Source organism: Myotis myotis, unplaced genomic scaffold (genome assembly GCF_014108235.1).
Source record: "Myotis myotis isolate mMyoMyo1 unplaced genomic scaffold, mMyoMyo1.p scaffold_m19_p_8, whole genome shotgun sequence".
In the NCBI taxonomy this organism is placed as follows: Eukaryota; Metazoa; Chordata; class Mammalia; order Chiroptera; family Vespertilionidae; genus Myotis; species Myotis myotis.
The window spans coordinates 34,135,287-34,152,772 of record NW_023416390.1 but is presented as its reverse complement, the minus strand read 5'-3'; the positions used below and the strand labels follow the sequence as shown (position 1 = coordinate 34,152,772).

At 49.4% G+C, this 17,486-nt stretch overlaps 1 protein-coding gene across 1 annotated transcript in view; it reads left to right on the top strand.

Moving 5' to 3' along the window:
- The window catches only part of IQCA1 (IQ motif containing with AAA domain 1), a 117,483-nt gene that overhangs the window by 81,264 nt on the left and 18,733 nt on the right, over nt 1-17,486 (top strand). Inside the window, exons 14-15 of the mRNA XM_036320861.1 lie at nt 3,945-4,052; nt 8,174-8,373. Coding sequence (XP_036176754.1) covers nt 3,945-4,052; nt 8,174-8,373 — 308 coding nt within the window. The remainder of the gene's footprint in view (nt 1-3,944; nt 4,053-8,173; nt 8,374-17,486) is intronic.

The window sequence follows — 17,486 nt, the reverse complement described above, 5'->3', positions numbered from 1 at the left end:
CTGGCACATGGTAGAGTCTCAAAAAAATAGTGGACCTGTTTCTCATCTTATTAATTTCTTACTTGTTGGACTTTTTCAGTGATCTCTGTCCACTTCCAGGCAGCATCCTTCAAATGCCTAAGGTCAGAGTGGAGGGGATCAGCCACTGAGGAGTGGCCTCCAATGAAAATGACCCAGTCTGACAAAATTCTTCAAATTGCCACCAGGGCTGTCTCCCTGTGGTCTTTTCCACATTTTCCTTACCTTTTTCCAGTGAAGACCCTTAGTTTAAAAGATGGCAGAGGGTCTTCCCCAACCCCCTCATAAAAATTGACACGGCAACTGGATCACAAAAATAAAAACCTGTGGGCAACATTTACACTAAAACATTTACACTAAATGCCAAGGTTTCCCCTCACATCTCAAAGTGCAAGCCATCGGGACAGGGAACAGAGGACTCCAAATTAACGGCAAGCACTCACTGGAACGCACAGCACCAGTGGAGAGGGCTTTGCCCACCTCAGTAGCAGATGAACACAAAGGGGTAAAATAGGAGAGTACATAGCGGCTAGAGCAAGCATGTCAAACTCACACCCCATGGGCTGCATGCCTCATTTATTTGGCCTATGTTAGCCTTTGAGTTTGACATGCTTGGGCTAGAGCAATCCAACCTCTATTCACTCTTAAAAGTGACCTACCACAGCGCCCTTCCAAGATGACCTTATACCAGCCGTGGGCAAACTACGGCCCACGGGCCGGATCCGGCCCGTTTGAAATGAATAAAACTAAAAAAAAAAAAGACCGTACCCTTTTATGTAATGATGTTTACTTTGAATTTATATTAGTTCACACAAACACTCCATGCATGCTTTTGTTCCGGCCCTCCGGTCCAGTTCAAGAACCCATTGTGGCCCTCGAGTCAAAAAGTTTGCCCACCCCTGCCTTATACTGACAAGAAACTCTTGGGACTAGAATTACAATTGAGCAGGACAAGGCCAACAGAGGTAAAAGAGAAGGTCCAGAAAAGTTGGGGGAGGGACACAGGACAAGGACATTTGAAAAAGCAAGCCACCATACTTCTAACATAAATGAAACAGCAGAAGGGTGGCTTTGTGAAACATTAAAAGCTACCCTGAACTCTCTTTAATCATATATTTAAGCAATGGAAAATGTTCACGGTAAAAACTTATGCAATGTTTCTATAAAAACAGAAAAAACAGGAACAAATTTATATCACAAAAAAAGATCGATAAAGTAGACATATATGGCACCTACTCTTTCAAACCAAGTGAATATAGAAATTAAGAAAATTATAGATGATATGTAAGAATGTATAAAATAGAAGTAGAAAAAATCAGAAATGAGTTGACAAAACTCAAGGAATGCTAATGATAAAGAGAAAATTTATTTTAGAAAAAAACAAATTATCATAGATAAAGTCAACAAATAATGCTTTAAGAGAAATAGAGTGTGAAAGACAAAAAAATTTTTAAAAAATTGGAAATGAAGAGCAAGATTAAAAGGGTTCAAAAGAAAGTAACAAATACTAAAGATAGGCAAAGAAGATCCAACATACAGATAATGACATCCTGAAAAAGAAAGCTAGAAGGAAGGAACAGAACAAATACCAAGAGTTATTATTCATGAAAAGCTTCCTAAAACAGAAATGCAAACCACATAGTGAAGTATCTCACTGTGTACCTGAGAGTATCAACTCCCATTGACCAACACCAAGACATTCTTTTTTTTTTTTTTTTTTTTTTTTTACATTTTATTGATTTTTTAGAGAGGAAGGGAGAGAGATAGTTAGAAACATCGATCGGCTGCCTCCTGCACATCTCCTACTGGGGATGTGCCCGCAACCCAGGTACATGCCCTTGACCAGAATCGAACCTGGGACCTTTCAGTCCGCAGGCCGAGGCTCTATCCACTGAGCCAAACCGGTTTTGGCAACACTAAGACATTCTAACAAACGTACCAGGCTCACAGTTCTGGAGGCCAAGATCAAGGTTTCGGCAGGGTTGGTTCCTTCCGAAGACACTGAGGCAGAACCAGCTCCTGTGCTGCAGCCCCCTCCTCTCTCCTGCTGCCTGGCCCCATTGGCCCTCCAGTCTGGATGCCCCACTGCCCCCGGGCTCCGCAGCCTGAATGACACCATCAGTTCATCCCTCCTCTCGTCCCTGCTGGTGTGCTGGCAGCCCTTGGTGTTGCTTGGCTTCTGCTATGTCACCTGATCTCTGTGCCCTCCTCAGGTAGCCTTCTCCTGTATGCCAAACCAGTCAGATTGGATTAGGACCCACATTCCTGACCTCATTTAACCAGTTACACCTGCAACAACCCTACTTCCAAATGAGGTGACCTTTGAGATGCTGGGGGTTAGGACTTCAACCTAGGAAGGTTAAGGGGACGCAATCCAATCCATCCTAGAGTCCCTGTTTCTCCTCCTTTCATGGTACTTGGTCTCCTTGCCCTTTACTTCAAGTACCTCTTCACCTCCATTTCCTTCTCCTCCCCATGGAGGAGCTAGCATCTGAGTCCTGGCTGGGCAGGTGACATAGGCATGTGGCTCCCATGCTGGGTGACAGCAAACATGGCCATACACTTTCAGAATGCATTTCATCACTTGGCAGACGGCCCTGACTCGTTATGTCCCCCTCTCTTTCAGAACCCACAGCCACTAATTCAGCCTAAATGAATTATCTAACTGAAGTCAATTTCTGCTGGAAAAAATGGTGAATTAGATATCAGTGTGGATTTACTTAAGCAGGGACATGGGGGTCACTTTCACGTCACCGCTCATGTCATGTTTACAGTAATAAGGACTGGATTTAACGCTGACTACAGGCTCTCTCCCAATCCCAGTGATGGTGAAATTCACCACTGTTCTGTTGATTACCTGTTCATTGAAAGGCACGGGGTCAGAAGCAGAAACTTTCGTTATCACTCATCTCCCCACCGGCACACCCGTCCTCGTGTCTTTACCAAGGACTTTATTTTTTCATGTGGAGGCTTTGCAAGGTTGCCCTCCACAACAAAATAGCAAGAGTCATCTGGTGTTTGACTCCAGTACTCTTAGTATGGAAAATGCTTTAAAGCTTTTGATATTTTCAATGTTTCATATGCACACAAGCATTTTTTTCAGTATTTTTGTATACACACATAAATGTATACTTGTCCTACATATATAATATCAAAAGCTAGGCAAGATCTGAACTTGTTATAGAAAGAGTCAGAAGAAATGATCATGTAGTGTTTTTACTTCAGATTCTGCTACAAATCAAGACTCTATGAGCATGTCAGGGTCCTTCCTCCACAAATGAGACCGCCAAGCTCATTTTCATGGTGACCTTCTCTAGATTAGTTAGAAAATAACACTTCAGATTTATGACTCCTCACAATTAAGCCTTTTGATGCCTTCTAATTAATCCTGTAAAGATTTATTTCGGTCTTATTCCTTTAGTGATCCTTTAAAAATGTAAATGAGTATTACCCTCAAAAAGAGATGTTTCTATTTATCCTCAATTAGACTCGTGTCCTTCCTTTCAAATGAGTGTGTTTCAGAGTCAGATTTCACCGCTCCAGTGCGGACTTCACCTGGCGATCTGTGTGTGCAGACATCAGACTCTCCTGGAGTATAAAGTAAACAAAACCTGCATCTTTTAGTCTCCTGTGTACGTGCCTTGCTTTAAAACGTTGTTCCTCTTCACAAGCCCAATATTCGGAGGTTACTTTCGTTTTTAATATGAAGAGGTTAGTGTCACAGTCAATACATAGCTCAGTTACTACCCCAGTATGCTTTCGAGACTGGAAAATTCTCCCAGACTTTCTCTGAGAAAACGTGTCCTTCAGAATGACCCTCCATCATGGATTGTATTTGCTTAGAAATGTTAGATCTGCATCAAGTGCTAAAATCACCAGCTCCAACCAGCAGTTCCCACTCATTTGTCCTCTGTTTCTTTCCCCAGGTGAGTACAGCTACCTGGGGGCCACTCTGCGCCGGGTCTCCATAGAGCCCATGCCTTCCCTCCTGGATGTCAGACAGCTCATCACATTGTATGGGGTCCTGCCACTAGGTAAAGACCCCACGAGCCTGTTGGGACTATTCTAGAGGCCAGCACACCATCTGCTGGCTTTGACCATGTCTCCCGTTGTCATCACCGTGCACTGGGGCTTAACTCTTCCTCCTGAGCTTTGAGGGGGAGAGTTTCATCTCTATGGTGTATCCCAGGGCACCCTGAAAGGCACTACCGGGAAGGTCTTGTGGGGGATCATCTGGGGAAATACCAGCCAATGCAGGCACCTGCAATTAAAGTGCCTTGGATTAGGCAAAGGGCCCAGGTTCCGCTTGCCTGACACACAGGCTTCTGTGACCAGGTCCTTAAGAGAGTCGGTCAAGGTGTTCCATGAATCCAAGGGACAAGGCTCTGCCAGGTGTCACTGCTGAGTGGGACTCAGTCACGGCTGTTCAGACACAGGGACCTGAGTTCCACGGTGTGTGCAGAGGTGTCGGAAAGGCAGGGCTCTCTGTGACAGAAAGATCTGCTGCTGCTGCTGCTGCTGCTGCTGCTCACTTCTGTTTTTATTTTTTTGACTTTAATATGTGTATGGCCTGAGTTGACGGGGGCAGGGGCAGAGACCCAGCTAGGCTGTTCTCCGACCACCATTCTGAAATAGAGATCACTTCTTGATTGTTTAATTTATTTTATTTTTTATACTAGAGGCCCAGTGCACAGATTCATGCACCGGTGGGGCCCCTCGGCCTGGCCTGCGGCTCTCCGACATCCCCCGAGGGGTCTTGGATTGGGATTTCAAGAGAGTGCAAGCCAGGCTGAGGGATCCCACCATTGCACAATCGGGGCCGGGGAGGGACCATGGGAGGGCTCCAGGGAGTGTCCAGCCCATCTCACCCAGTCCCAATTGGCTGGACCCCAACAGCAAGCTAACCTACTGGTCGGAGTATCTGCCCCCTGGTAGTCAGTGCATGTCATAGCTACCGGTCGAATGGTAGAATAGTCGAATGGTCGCTTAGGCTGATAGATAGGTAGGTAGGTAGATAGATAGATAGATAGATAGATAGATAGATAGATAGATAGATGATAGGTAGATATTTTTATTGATTTCCAAGAGGAAGAGAGTAGGTGAGAGAGAGAGAAACATCAATGATGAGAGGGAATTATTGATTGGCTGCCTCCTGCAGACTCCCTACCAGGGATCGAGCCTGCAACCCGGCATGTGCCCTGACTGGAATCAAACGGTGATACTCTAGGTTGACACTCAACCACTGAGCCACATTGGCCAAGCAGTTTGCTTTAAAATGAGATGAGAGTGGTTTGAGCACTTAGAATATTGTTCTCCTTTGACTGAAATAAGAACTTAAACCTATTGGCAAGAAGTAGTGCATTCTTCTTTTAACTGAATGTCAGAAGTAATAAATGGAATTTGGGTTTGATGCAGATAAAATATATATAACATAAACAAATAGACAATACCTGGGATCAACACAGTATGTATATAATATCTGTGGGTCCTTGTAAATGAAATAAATAGACTAGTCCTCAGACGTCATCACAGTGTCACGGGAGGCACCGGAGCTGAGAAACCAGGAGCTGGCAGGCTTTTAAGGAAACTCCTAACAAGGGGGACGAGGGTGTGTTTGCATCCTCGGTTCCTGGTGCAGGTGACGGGCGTTGTCAGTGAGGAACTGACGCCCCTTCAGGCTGCTGACCTCGCTGGGCCCAAGGCTGGCCAACGTCTTTCTCATGACGGGTGTGTGTGTGTGTGCACGCGCTTGTGCACATGTATGCAGTGCACAACCAAGGCCAACAGAGAAATGTGTTCACGTCTGCCTTCCCAGTGCTTCATCTAAATTCCAGCATCTAAAATGGTGTCAAGTCACAAAAAGGAAAGTGTTTGTTGGCCCAGAGCCTTCAGGTCACCACTGCCAGGACTGACCAACCCGGCCACTGGGCAGAGGGCACCGAGGACCCAGGTCGAGGCCACTGTCCATGCCTGGCCTCCAGCACCGGCTCTGCTGGCCTCCGGGCTGGGCTCCCGGGACCAGGTCTGAGCTTTCAGCCTCCCACTCAGGACACACCTGCCCCGCATCCACCCTCCCTCCTGGAAACGTCACCTTCCCGGAGCAGGAGGGGAAGAGGAAGGAAGGAGGGCGCCCTCGGAGCAGGAACAGCGGCACAGCCTGCGGGAGTTGCACAGGAATTGAGTCGCTTCCCAGCAGGAGCGTCAGGTGGCCATGGCAGCGAACCTGCTTTTCCAGTCCAGCCGCCAGGAGCCCAGTGTCAGGAAGCAGCAGAGCTGGCTCAGCACGTGGAACACTGGCCCCGTGACTCCAATCCTCCCCAAACCGAAAAGCCTGGAAATTCACTCTGTCTCTGTATAATTCTCCGTATTTTTTTAAAACTGCCACTGAACGTTCAGATGGGCAGGAGGAGCTGTGGACACTGTGGCAGGTGTGTCCCGGCCAATCAGCGGCTCCGAAGTCAGCGAGGCCCCAGGTGCAGAGGCCATCCTGGACCCCCCTCCTTCCCTCTCCGAGCGACCCTGGTGACCACCCCTTCCTCCTGGAAAGTCAGTGTCCTGGAGTAAGTGCGCACCTCCTCCTAGGTCTCCCACACCCCGCCCCCTACCCCCCTCAGCAGTCTTCCGCCACCCCTCCCAGGACCCCTCCCGCCCCACCTCAGCCAGCACCCTTGGATAACCTACAACCCTGACCACCTTCCAGGGCCCCAGCAGCTGGCATCCGTCTCCCTCCCCACCTCCTCGCTGCCCAGTCACAGCACCAGTCAGAATTATCCGCCGCTCCCCCATTACCCACCTGACTGCCCACAGCAGGCCTGCGCCCCCCTCACTCGGAATCTTCCCACCCGTTCCCTTCGCTACGAGTTCCAGTTCTACCTGTGCTTCAGAGGCCAGCTCAGATGCCACCTCCTCCCGGAAGTCTGCCTGAGCCACCCCCTCCAGCCACCCAGCCACCCCCACGTTAAATGTGTTTCTTCTCTGAACTTTCTGTGGCTCTCAGGGGTCTTAGCGCTCTTTGCCTTCCATTCTCATCATGTCCGCTCAGCTATAAAACGTTTTTTACAGCAATCTCTGACTCCTTTCTCATTGGACCCCCACAGGCTGCCAGCTGGGACCAGGGCCCAAGCAGCCCTCAATGCCCAGCTGCTGAGAAGACCCCGCGAATAGGCGCGCTCTCCTGTGGTGGAAAGCAGGGTCTCCACCCCTCACACAGATAAAGCATGCCTGCTTAATGTCATTTTAAAGAGAACTTCTCAAAACGACATTCTAGTTTATGTGGGGTATGTTAGGGAACCACAAAAACTGTCTCCAATGAGCTGGTACGTTCACAATACCTTTGCAATTACACGAAAAAAAGAAAAAAGGAACAGCACAATAGTAATTGTAATATTGATATATTTATAGCTGCTCAGAAGGTGCCCAGTGCTTGAGCAAAAGCAAACCAGAGCGACAGCTGCCTGCACCACAGCCCTTCCCCGGCCGCAGCTCCGCTCCCTGTGGAAGTCATTACTCAGTGCCCGGGCCCTCCCCGCGCGCTCAGGACGGTGGGAGATGCTCAAGTCTAAGCGCCGTCTGTGCTCGCAGGAGATGGACGGTGTGGTGAGAGCTTGAGGCACGGGTGGCCCTCTGAGTGACAGCACGATGATTCGACAGGTGGGAAACCAGGCAGAAGAAAGAAGTCCGGCTCCGGCCCCGGCATCCTTGGCTCCCCCTTGGTCTCCTAAGAATCGCTAACGGACACTCGGCAGCCCTCCCCCCACCCACCCCCCTTCCATCCCCACATCCTCTTCCCAAGCTTCCAAAGGACGAGATATTGCTGCTGACAAGCAGAGGAACCCCATCCCCTTCCTCCCCGCCCCCGAAAAAATGCCAGATGCAAGTTATTGCAGGAATGTTCTTTAAAATTATGAGTTTGGGGGGAAGTGTAGGATGGGGGATGGAGGAGAAACCACGTGTCAAATACCCAAGGAGACCCCTCGGCTCCACCTCGACTACAAATCAAAGTGCCTCAGATGCAGCAGAGGCGGAAATGCTGTGGACGCGGTCATCAGAGTCACAGACACAGGCATCTAGTGTGGGGTCGTGGCCGCGAGGAAGCCTGGTCTGCGAGCCTCTGGCTTCCTGGCGGGTTGAGAGCTTGGGCCTCTGCCTCTTGCAGGTTCCGCAGAGGTGCACCAGCACGCGCCGTTGGTGAAGTCGCTGCTGCTGGCCGGGCCATCAGGGGTCGGGAAGAAAATGCTGGTCCACGCCATCTGCAGTGAGACGGGCGCCAACCTCTTCAACCTGTCCGCGGAGAACATTGCCGGGAAGTACCCGGGCAAAAACGGCCTGCAGATGATGATACACGTGGTCCTCAAGGTACTGGCGATGCTTCTCATTTCCCGGGCTTCCATTCTCCTGTAGCTCGTCCCCTTAAACCGACTAGCACGGGCCCTGGTAGGTCATTTCCTCAGGCTGACGTGAACATCCCTCTCCAACGTCCCTACTGTGTCCTCTTGCAAACGTCTTAGTTATTGCACCTGGCTGAGCATCCAACCATTAGCAACAGCGTCTTCCTCTGCATAAACACTCCACTGTGCCCCAGGCCGCCTCCTTGTGCCACAGGAACCCTCTCTGAAATGCTCGCACCTCTGTTTGGAAATTAAATCCACAGTTTCTTCTTTCAGCCCACCTCCCTCCAGTAATGGTATCTACCTTTGCATTCGGGGTCCTTTCTCACATGCATGAGTTGCCAAGTCCAGTACCTTCTGAACGTCAGCTCCTCACACAGGTAGTAAGGGGAGCTCGCAGGAAGCCAAGCCGACCCCAGTAATGTCCATGCTCAGTTACATCATAGGCCAGTGGGTAGGGAAGTCCGCCTGAGCCACCCCCACCCAGCCACCCAGCACCCACTAGAACAGCGGTCGCCAACCAGTGGTCCGCGCCATTGGTGGCCCGTGAGGTCCAAAAGGTTGGTGACCGCTGCACTAGAAGGTCCATGCACCGCCCAGTTCTACGGTCTTAGATAAGCTCTGCACCGCCCTGAGCCTCCGCTGTATCATCCCCCCAGTGAATGAGCCACACCAAATGGTAGGAGCTGCCCTGAAAGCAATGATTCTCTGATATAGTTTGTAGATGATGTTGATAGGTAGGTAGGTAGGTAGGTAGGTAGATACATAGATGATTGTTAGATAGAGAGATAGATAGATGATAAATGATAGATGATTTGGTAGGTAGATCTATATAATAAAAGGCTAAGATGCAAATCAACCTAATGGCTGAACTACCGGTCACTATGATGCACACTGACCACCAGGGAGCAGGTACTCAACGCAGGAGCTGCCCCCTGGTGGTCAGTGCGCTCCCACAGGAAGAGTGCCACTCAGCCAGAAGCCAGGCTCACAGCTGGCAAGCGCAGCGGAGGTGGCGGGAGCCTCTCCTGCCTCTGCAGCAGTTCTAAGGATGTCTGACAGCCAGCTTGGGGAGCAGGCCTAAGCCATCAGTCGGACATCCCCCGAGGGCTCCTGGACTATGAGAGGGTGCAGGCCAGCCTGAGGGCCCCCCCCCCACCCCTAAGTGCATGAATTTCGTGCACCGGGCCTCTAGTAGATACATAAATTGATAAATAACATACATATATAACACAAAGATTACCAAGTTTTAAAGCCCTTTGATACAGAATACTTATATATAATATTAAAACTACACAGAATTTTATTTTTATTTGATTGAATAGCTCAAGTTTAACTTTATGCTGTTCAATGCATTTTTAGTGGGTAGAATAAGGCAGCTTTACTATACCAATGCAGATGTGTAGCACTGTACTTGGGGCTAGATGTTGGCTGTGCATCGGTGCTCAGGGGGCCCTAAGGCAATGGTTGTTGTCAACAGTGGCCCACAGGAATAGTTTCTTTTCCCTCTCACCCCAATGACACAGTAAGGAAGTGAGGGCAGTGGGGTTTCTTCCCTTGGCCACATGGACCCAACCCTGTGGTGAGGTAGTAGGATGTTCCCCGCTCTCCTCCCCTCCCTTGCTGGTCCAGAAAGAATCCATGGAGAGAGAATTTGAAGAGCTAGGAGGCAGGAGAGGACCGTGGGTAGGGAATAGAGGAAGATCATTGAGTTATTTAACAGAGCACCTCAAACAAGTTAGGTGTTCCGCGCCTTTGTATCGTTATGTGAGGGGGTTCATCCTTGTCCCCGTTTTACAGAGAGAGAAACTGGGGTTCTGAGAGGTGACGCAACTTGTCCAAGGCAACCAAGGTCAAGTGGCCAAGCTGGGATTCAAACCTATGTCCTTCTTTATCTCCTGCACTATTTTCTATCAAGGTAAAATTTACGTACAGTAAAATGCGCTGATCTTAAGTATACGGTTTAAGTATGAGCTTTGAAAAAATACACTCAGCTGTGTAACCACCATTTTCATGTGCTCTTGGGACCCTTGTCTGACTTATTTTTTTAAAATGTCCGTTCAAGTCATTTGCCAGTTTTTATGGGACTGCTGGTCTTGTGATTTGTTGGAGCTCTTCATCTAGTCTGGATACAAGTTCTTTGTCGGATATAACATATTGCAAATTTTCTCTGTGATTAGCTTTTTCACTTTCTTATTTTTCTTGTTATTTGTCCTGTCAACTCTGAAAGAGGGTGTTAAAGCTCCAGCTAGAATTGTTGGATTCTCTATTTCTCCCTGTAGCTGTCGGGTTTTGCCCCATGGATGTTGTAGCCCTGTCGTGAGAGGCACCACATTCAGATCTGTTACGTCTCCCTGATCGGTTATTTTATCGTTAGGAGCTGTCCTCTTTGTCTCTAGTAACACTCCTTGTCTTGAAGTATACCCAGTCTGATCTGAACAGAGCCTCGTCAGCTTCCTTGATCCCCTTTCATTTTCAATGTCGGTATAGTGAAAGTGAATTTCTTGTGGGTATGGTTGAGTCTTGCTTTCTTATTCAGTCTAACAATATATACCATTTAATAGAAGGCTTGCAGCATTTACGTTAAATGCAGTTATTCATCTGGTTGGGTTAGGTCTACCATTCTGCTGTTTGTTCTCCATTTATCCCATTTCCCTTTTTTTTCTCTTATTTTTCTTTTTTCCTGCCTTCTTTTGGGTAACACAGTACTTTTTAGTATTTTACTTGAATTTCTCTATTGTCTTTTTAGCTATACCACTTTCTTATTTCTTAATTTTATTTTTTAATTACAGTTTGCATTCAATATTATTTTGTGTTAGTTTTGGGTATATGGCACAGTGATTAAATAATCACATACTTAAGCAAAAACTCTTATTTTTTTTAGTGATTGTTCTACAGATTATTTTTAATTTAGCACAGTCTACAAAGGGTGAATATTGCACTATTTTACATAAAATGGCAAATCCTACAACAATATAATCCTATATGTTTTTATCATATGTTTTACATCTAGCAGTGTTATAAACACTACAATAAGGTATTACTATTTTTGCATTAGTCGTTTGTTTTTTAAAGAATTTAAGAGGAAAAAATAGTATTTTACCTTTAGTCACATATTTCCCATATGCAGTACTCTTTATTCCTTTTTGTTGATCCAACTTTCCATTTGTTGTAATTTTGTTTTTAGCTGCAAAACTTCCTTTCATATTTATTTTAGTGCAGGTCTTCTGGAAAATTGGTTTTCATTTTATTTTTCAGAATATCTTTACATTGCCTCCATTGTTTGAAGGATAGTTTTGCTAGATATAGAATTCTGGGCTTCCATATGTTTTCTTCAGCCCTTTACAGATGTTATTCCCTGGTCTGAGGTGCAGAGCATTTAGGTCGTTTTCCCAGGTGACAGTGTTGCCACATGAGCCCACAATCTGTATCCAGAGCCTCCAGGTTTAACAAGTGCCTCATCCAGGCTCTCATGGAAGTTGGGCTGGATTAAGCCTGTCTCCTCCCACCCACTAGACGGCTCAGTGCTCCCAGTGTGATTCTAGGGCAGAGCCCATGGCATGACCATGATGTCCTCATGCTCAGGAAATTGTTTCTGCTGCTGAGAGGTTTTTCCCCTCGCTATCCAATAAGCTATGCTGGCATTTTTATTTTTTTTTAGAACCGTTGCAAACTGACATGCGGACGACAAAATGCTGTGTGTCAAATTTTCAAAATGTGGAATGGCACCCTCACCCACCGAGGCCACTCCACCTCTGCCGTGTGTGTAACTGATTAATGAAAGACCCAGAGCCCAGGGGTAGGAGTCATTCAGTTACAACCATGTGCTGTGAGGACACTGCCTCCCGGCATGAGTGACAGACCAGCTATCTGCACTGCGGAGAGGTATTTACTTTTAATTAAGCGAGAGAAAGCTGGTAAACCTCCGGCAGGTGCTGTGTGTGCATTCCTGTGTCCCCTGAGCCATGGCCCGGGGGCTGAGGCTTGAGGGCAGCCAGCATGGATCTGTGGCAGCTGCTGCAGAAGATGAAATAACAGGAGGCCTGGTGACTCGCCATCTCTTCTGGTACAGAACTCCTAGGACTGAATTAACCTCCGCAGAGCAGCGATGGCACCCGTTAGGAAGCCGTTCATACGGTCACTTCTGGCCGGCAGCCTTGCTTCGCACCCAGCACCCTGCACACGTGAAAACACACTGGGAAGACACGTCTCTGATTCGTTTCGCAACCACAGATTCAAATCCATTTTGTTTTCAGTACTTCTGGAGGGTTCCTTTCTTTCACACACAATAGCTTTAATGGATTAACAAGCTGGGTTCCTTTAAGAAATGTGGTTACTGTTATTTAAAATTCTCTCTTCTGCTAAAGCTATCTGTGGAGAAGAATATACATCTCTTTAGTGGGAAAATATTAGGAATATTGTCATCTAACCAGCTGAGAAATGTGGTGAGTTATATTTAGTAAGTATTTCATGGACAAAAGGCAAGGCCATCTCTCAACCAGCCTTGGCCTCCTTGGGTTTTCACAAGAGTAAGTCGGGCTGGACGAGCAGGAAGGACTGACCTTGACCCCTGGCCAGGAGTCCAGCACACACGAAGGAGTTTTACACACGCTTTTGCTTTACATGGGACCAAGCCCTTGTTGGGGCAGGTATTAATGTTTCCATTTGCAAACAAGAAGACTAGCTCAGAGTGCTTACTTTGGCCAAAAACTACAAAGGAACGTAGGAGCTGGCATCTGGATTTAAGCCCAGGTCTGTTCCCACTGCCAGTCCCTTGGCCTCGCTGCCTCCAGGGCACTGAAGGTTTCCTGAGCCCTGCACTGGGGCGCTGTGCCCTGGTGACACTCCTGGGTTAGAGTGTCAGCCGCGGGCACTTTAGTGTGAAAGGGGAAGGAACTGGAAGCCATGTGTCCTGTTGGCGCGCTCCACCAGGACCCCACTTCTTCCTAAGCCCCCTCGCCATCACTCCTCCGTTGCCCTCCAGGCCGCCCCGGAGACAGCCAGGGCAGACCAGTGGAGCCCAGGGAAAGAGGCTGGAGCAGGGACTTCCAATCCGGAGTTTCAGACCTTGGAGATTTCTCTCTGCCCAGTGGTTCTTGTGTCCTTCTCGGGAGAATGGGCTAAGGAGGCCACCATGCCAGTGACGGATCCAGGCCACGGGGCCTGGGAGCCTGGACGAAGGGAGGCTAGGGTGCTGCTCTGCCTCGGTGCCACCCACCCCCACCCCCCGGGCTCCTCGCTGGGCTCTCGGCCAGCAGCCATAGCAGCGCACCAGAGGGTCTCGCCCAGATGTGCTAGTGTCAACCCTGGGCCAGGAGTCGGGCATGGAGACTTCTCCAGGCTAATAACCCAAACAAAGGCGGTGTTGCTATTCGTGGATGAAGTTTTAAACACACACACACACAGATGTGTAATAAATGTAATACATGTGTCAGCCCTGCCTTTACAAGGTGAAATTCAATAAGGATAAAGCAGAGACCTACACTGGACCCAAAAGCGAGGGCTGCCCAAGTGAGATGGGGAGGGAGGAGCAGGGGGAGGGGAGGAGCGGGGGCTGGGGGGAGCAGGTTACCCGCTGTGGTGCAGCATCAGGTGTGAAAATAAAGGGGGGAGGGCTGGCGACACAGGTCCTGAGTGGGCTCACCTTGCGCTGTGTCGTGCAGTTTCAGGTTGAGGCAGGGCGCACGTGTAGGCATCAAACCTCGGGTGTGTGTTTTTACATAGACCTGATATTTTAGGGCAGTTTTTGGATCACAGCAGAGTTGAGCAGCAGTATGGGGTCTCGGGCAGGCCTGGGAGAGCGCTCTGTGGCTGTAAATCACTCTCAGCACTGGGTGCGTTCACTCCTGCTGTGGCTGGGCTCATGGGGATGAGCCTGGGACCAGGGTCGATGCCACAGGCATTAAAGAATTTTTAACCAATTTGGAAACACTCGAGGGCAGGGTCAGCACCATGGCCTCCCTTTGTCCAGACTCACAGGCCACGTGGCCTGGACCCAACACTGGCTTGGTGGCCTGCTTAACTGAGGCTAGCAGGTGCCGGGAGGAGTTGAATATGGCCTCGCACATGAGCGTGAACCCTGTGCTTCTCCACACCAGCATCAAGTGTGGGGAGGGGGCCAGAAGGAGACGAGGTTCAGAGGAAACCCGATGCTCTGTGAGCCTGGCACCTGTCACCTCCACACACCTTCCCCTCGAATGCAGCCTGGTTGTCAGCAATAGCACTAGCCTGTCCCTGTTATTAGTCTAGTTCCCCCACGTCACCTGTATCCCCAGCCCCCTCCTCTCCTCTGCCTCGGTTTACCTTTTTCCATACAGGATCAGCCCAGCCGAGCTCCTGGCTCTTAGTCATTTGCAGTTTATCCCAACTGACACCCAGTCAGGACTTAAGGTAACTCCCACAATCTCACAGAAGGTAATGCAGGAAAGAGAAATTTAAAATAATATTTTAAAATAGTGGGAATTCAGAATGCCCCAGATATTAGTATTTAAACAGAATCCCAGTGACCGAGTCCAAGAAAGTGAGCCCCCACCCCTGCTCCCCGCACAGTAGCACATCCCTGGTGGCCTGTGCCCCCCGCTTCCGTGCGTAGATGGGTGGGTGGGTGGGTGGATGGATGGATGGAGGGATGGGTGGATGGAGGGATGAATGGGTGGGCGACCATGTCTGCCTGGTCCCAGACGTCCCTGCCTCCCACCACGGAGCCTGCCCCTCACAGATGCTCAGCAGATATGTGTGGGATGGGTGGGTGGGTGAGTGGATGGATGGATGGATGGATGGATGAATGGGTAGGTGGGTGGATGGATGGAGGGATGGATAGGCGGGTGGATGGTCTGTCCTTTTCAGTTTAGTAAACTTTCAGTTTAGTAAAAAGAGTAGCCAGCTTCTCCCTAGGGTCTCCATGGCAGGCAGAATAGGGCCTTTGAGAAAGAACCTCCAAAGCGTCCAAGGGTCGTTTGGGCAGATCCTGTTAACTGAACACAGACAGGCTTTCAATGCTGAGCCATTGATCCTGGGATCTCGGTCTGATGCCCAGCACTGGGTAGTGCTGCTTTGGAGAACACGAAAAGTCAAACCCATAAAACCGACACGGATGGGGAGTCTTCAGTTCTTTCATGGAACTTCCCGGAATTGGGAAAGGCCCGTTGGTGGGAACTGGTGTTTATCCCAGAACAGACAGGAAACTGAAACCAGCCAGGTATTTGGTAGGACTGAAGAGCCCTCTAGTGGCAGTGGAAGCACACGACCCACGTAACTTCAGAAAAGTTCAATTATGCATTAATTACATTTAATTGTCCATGACCTCAGACTATCTGTGGGTAATTTCAGTGAAGCCTTGTCATTGCTAAATGAAAATTAAAAGAGCAAAGGAAGCCATTTGTCATTTAATAAATAGGTAAAGAGTTTTTTGTTGTTAATACTCATTGAGGAGAAAAGTGGAAAAACAGACCCACATTCTTAGGGCGGGAGAGTAAACAGAACCTCAGGCGGCAGCCTGGCGGCACGTGTGGGAGCATGAAGAACGCAGGACGCAGGAGCCCTCGGACCAGCAGCGTCACGTCCACCATCGTGCTGAGGACAAGACCGCTCGTGCCCAGAGCGCTCTTCTCTAAGCACCGTTTGATCTGTTTTATGTATTTCTTTTATTATTGTGGACAGTATTATAGATGTCTCTCTGCTCCCCCTGTACCCCCTCCACCAGCACTGTTTGACTTAAGAAGGGGAGCACCCGAATGTTCAAAAACACTTAGATCAGTACGTTATGGGCAGCGTGTTGAAGCGATGTCGGACAAATACGTTTTGTTAAGTGAATAAGAAAACAAAGCAGCGTAGGCAGGACCGTCTCATTTTTGCAGTCCAGTGTCGGAAGGGCCTGTAAGGATGGGAAACGCGGGACGACCGGTTCTCCGTGGAGAGGGTGGTGGGTGGGTGATGGCAGTCTGAAAGTGCACTCTGAGGTTTTGACTACTGAATACAGCTTTTGCAATCACAGTAAGAAAGGACCAGGTTTCTGGCAGATGTGTTTCAGAGCTCAGCCTGTCTGCCTGCTGCTTCTGCAGCATCCCCTATCCCTTGCCTGAGTCAGCAGCCCTCTGTCCCTCCCACATCCATCCTTGGACAAGGAAGATGAGCCCTTCTCCCTCCAAGGTCACCTTCCTGGGGGAGGTTTCCTCCTGGGGGCCCAGTGTTACATGCCTGCTTTCTCTGCCCAGCACCGAGCACGTCACAGGCATCCTCCAGCCAGCTCACCACTGAGGAAGGCCAGAGAAACCAGGGCCTCGAGCTCAGAGGACACGGCAGTGGTGGTTTCAGAGCTCTCCTGCTGGATGAAAGGTGGCGAGAGGACATGTGTTGAGGGTAACCGGGTTCTATGGAGCAGACAGCTGCCTACCATGGTGCGTGGCTGGGTGCTGTGGGTCCTGGCGCCGGCCTGGGGGGTGCCAGGCAGACCCGGTCTCACTCCGGGCTCCACCACTTCTCCAGTGCTGGTGGGCACATGGCTTACCCCTCTCTCTGCCTCAGTGACCTCATCTGTGAGAGGGACAAGGCGTGGACAAGCTTGGCATAGCATGTGGCGAGTGAGTGTCCTGGACATGGAGGCATTTGGTAAAGGGTCGTTCCCCGTATTGTTGTCATCAAAGAACTCGCTGGGGAAATGTTTTCTGTTTCATTTGATAATAATTGAACGTTTGCAAACCACGTCACCTGCGCCGCCCTCCACACGGCGCTGTGTGCCCCAGGGCAGGTGCGGCTGGCGCACAGGAAGCGTGGCGTCCCCCACCGGCTCGGGGAGGGCAGGGGGTTCAGGGAACAATCGGTCACTTTCACGTTTAACGGAGTGCTGTGGCCGGGACTTCAACCCCGCCATGAGCCGGGGGCCAGAAGTAAGACCCACGGCTTCGAGATGATCCCGAGCTACTGACTCCTGCGTCCCCAGCCCATCATGTGGCTCGCTGTGTGAAAAGCAGGAAGAGAACAGCACCCCTGAAATCCTGGTGCTCACATCCGCCGCTCCCATTAAGAAGAGCTGGACTGAGAGACTAGGACCTCACAAATTAAAACCGTGGAAAATCCATCGCT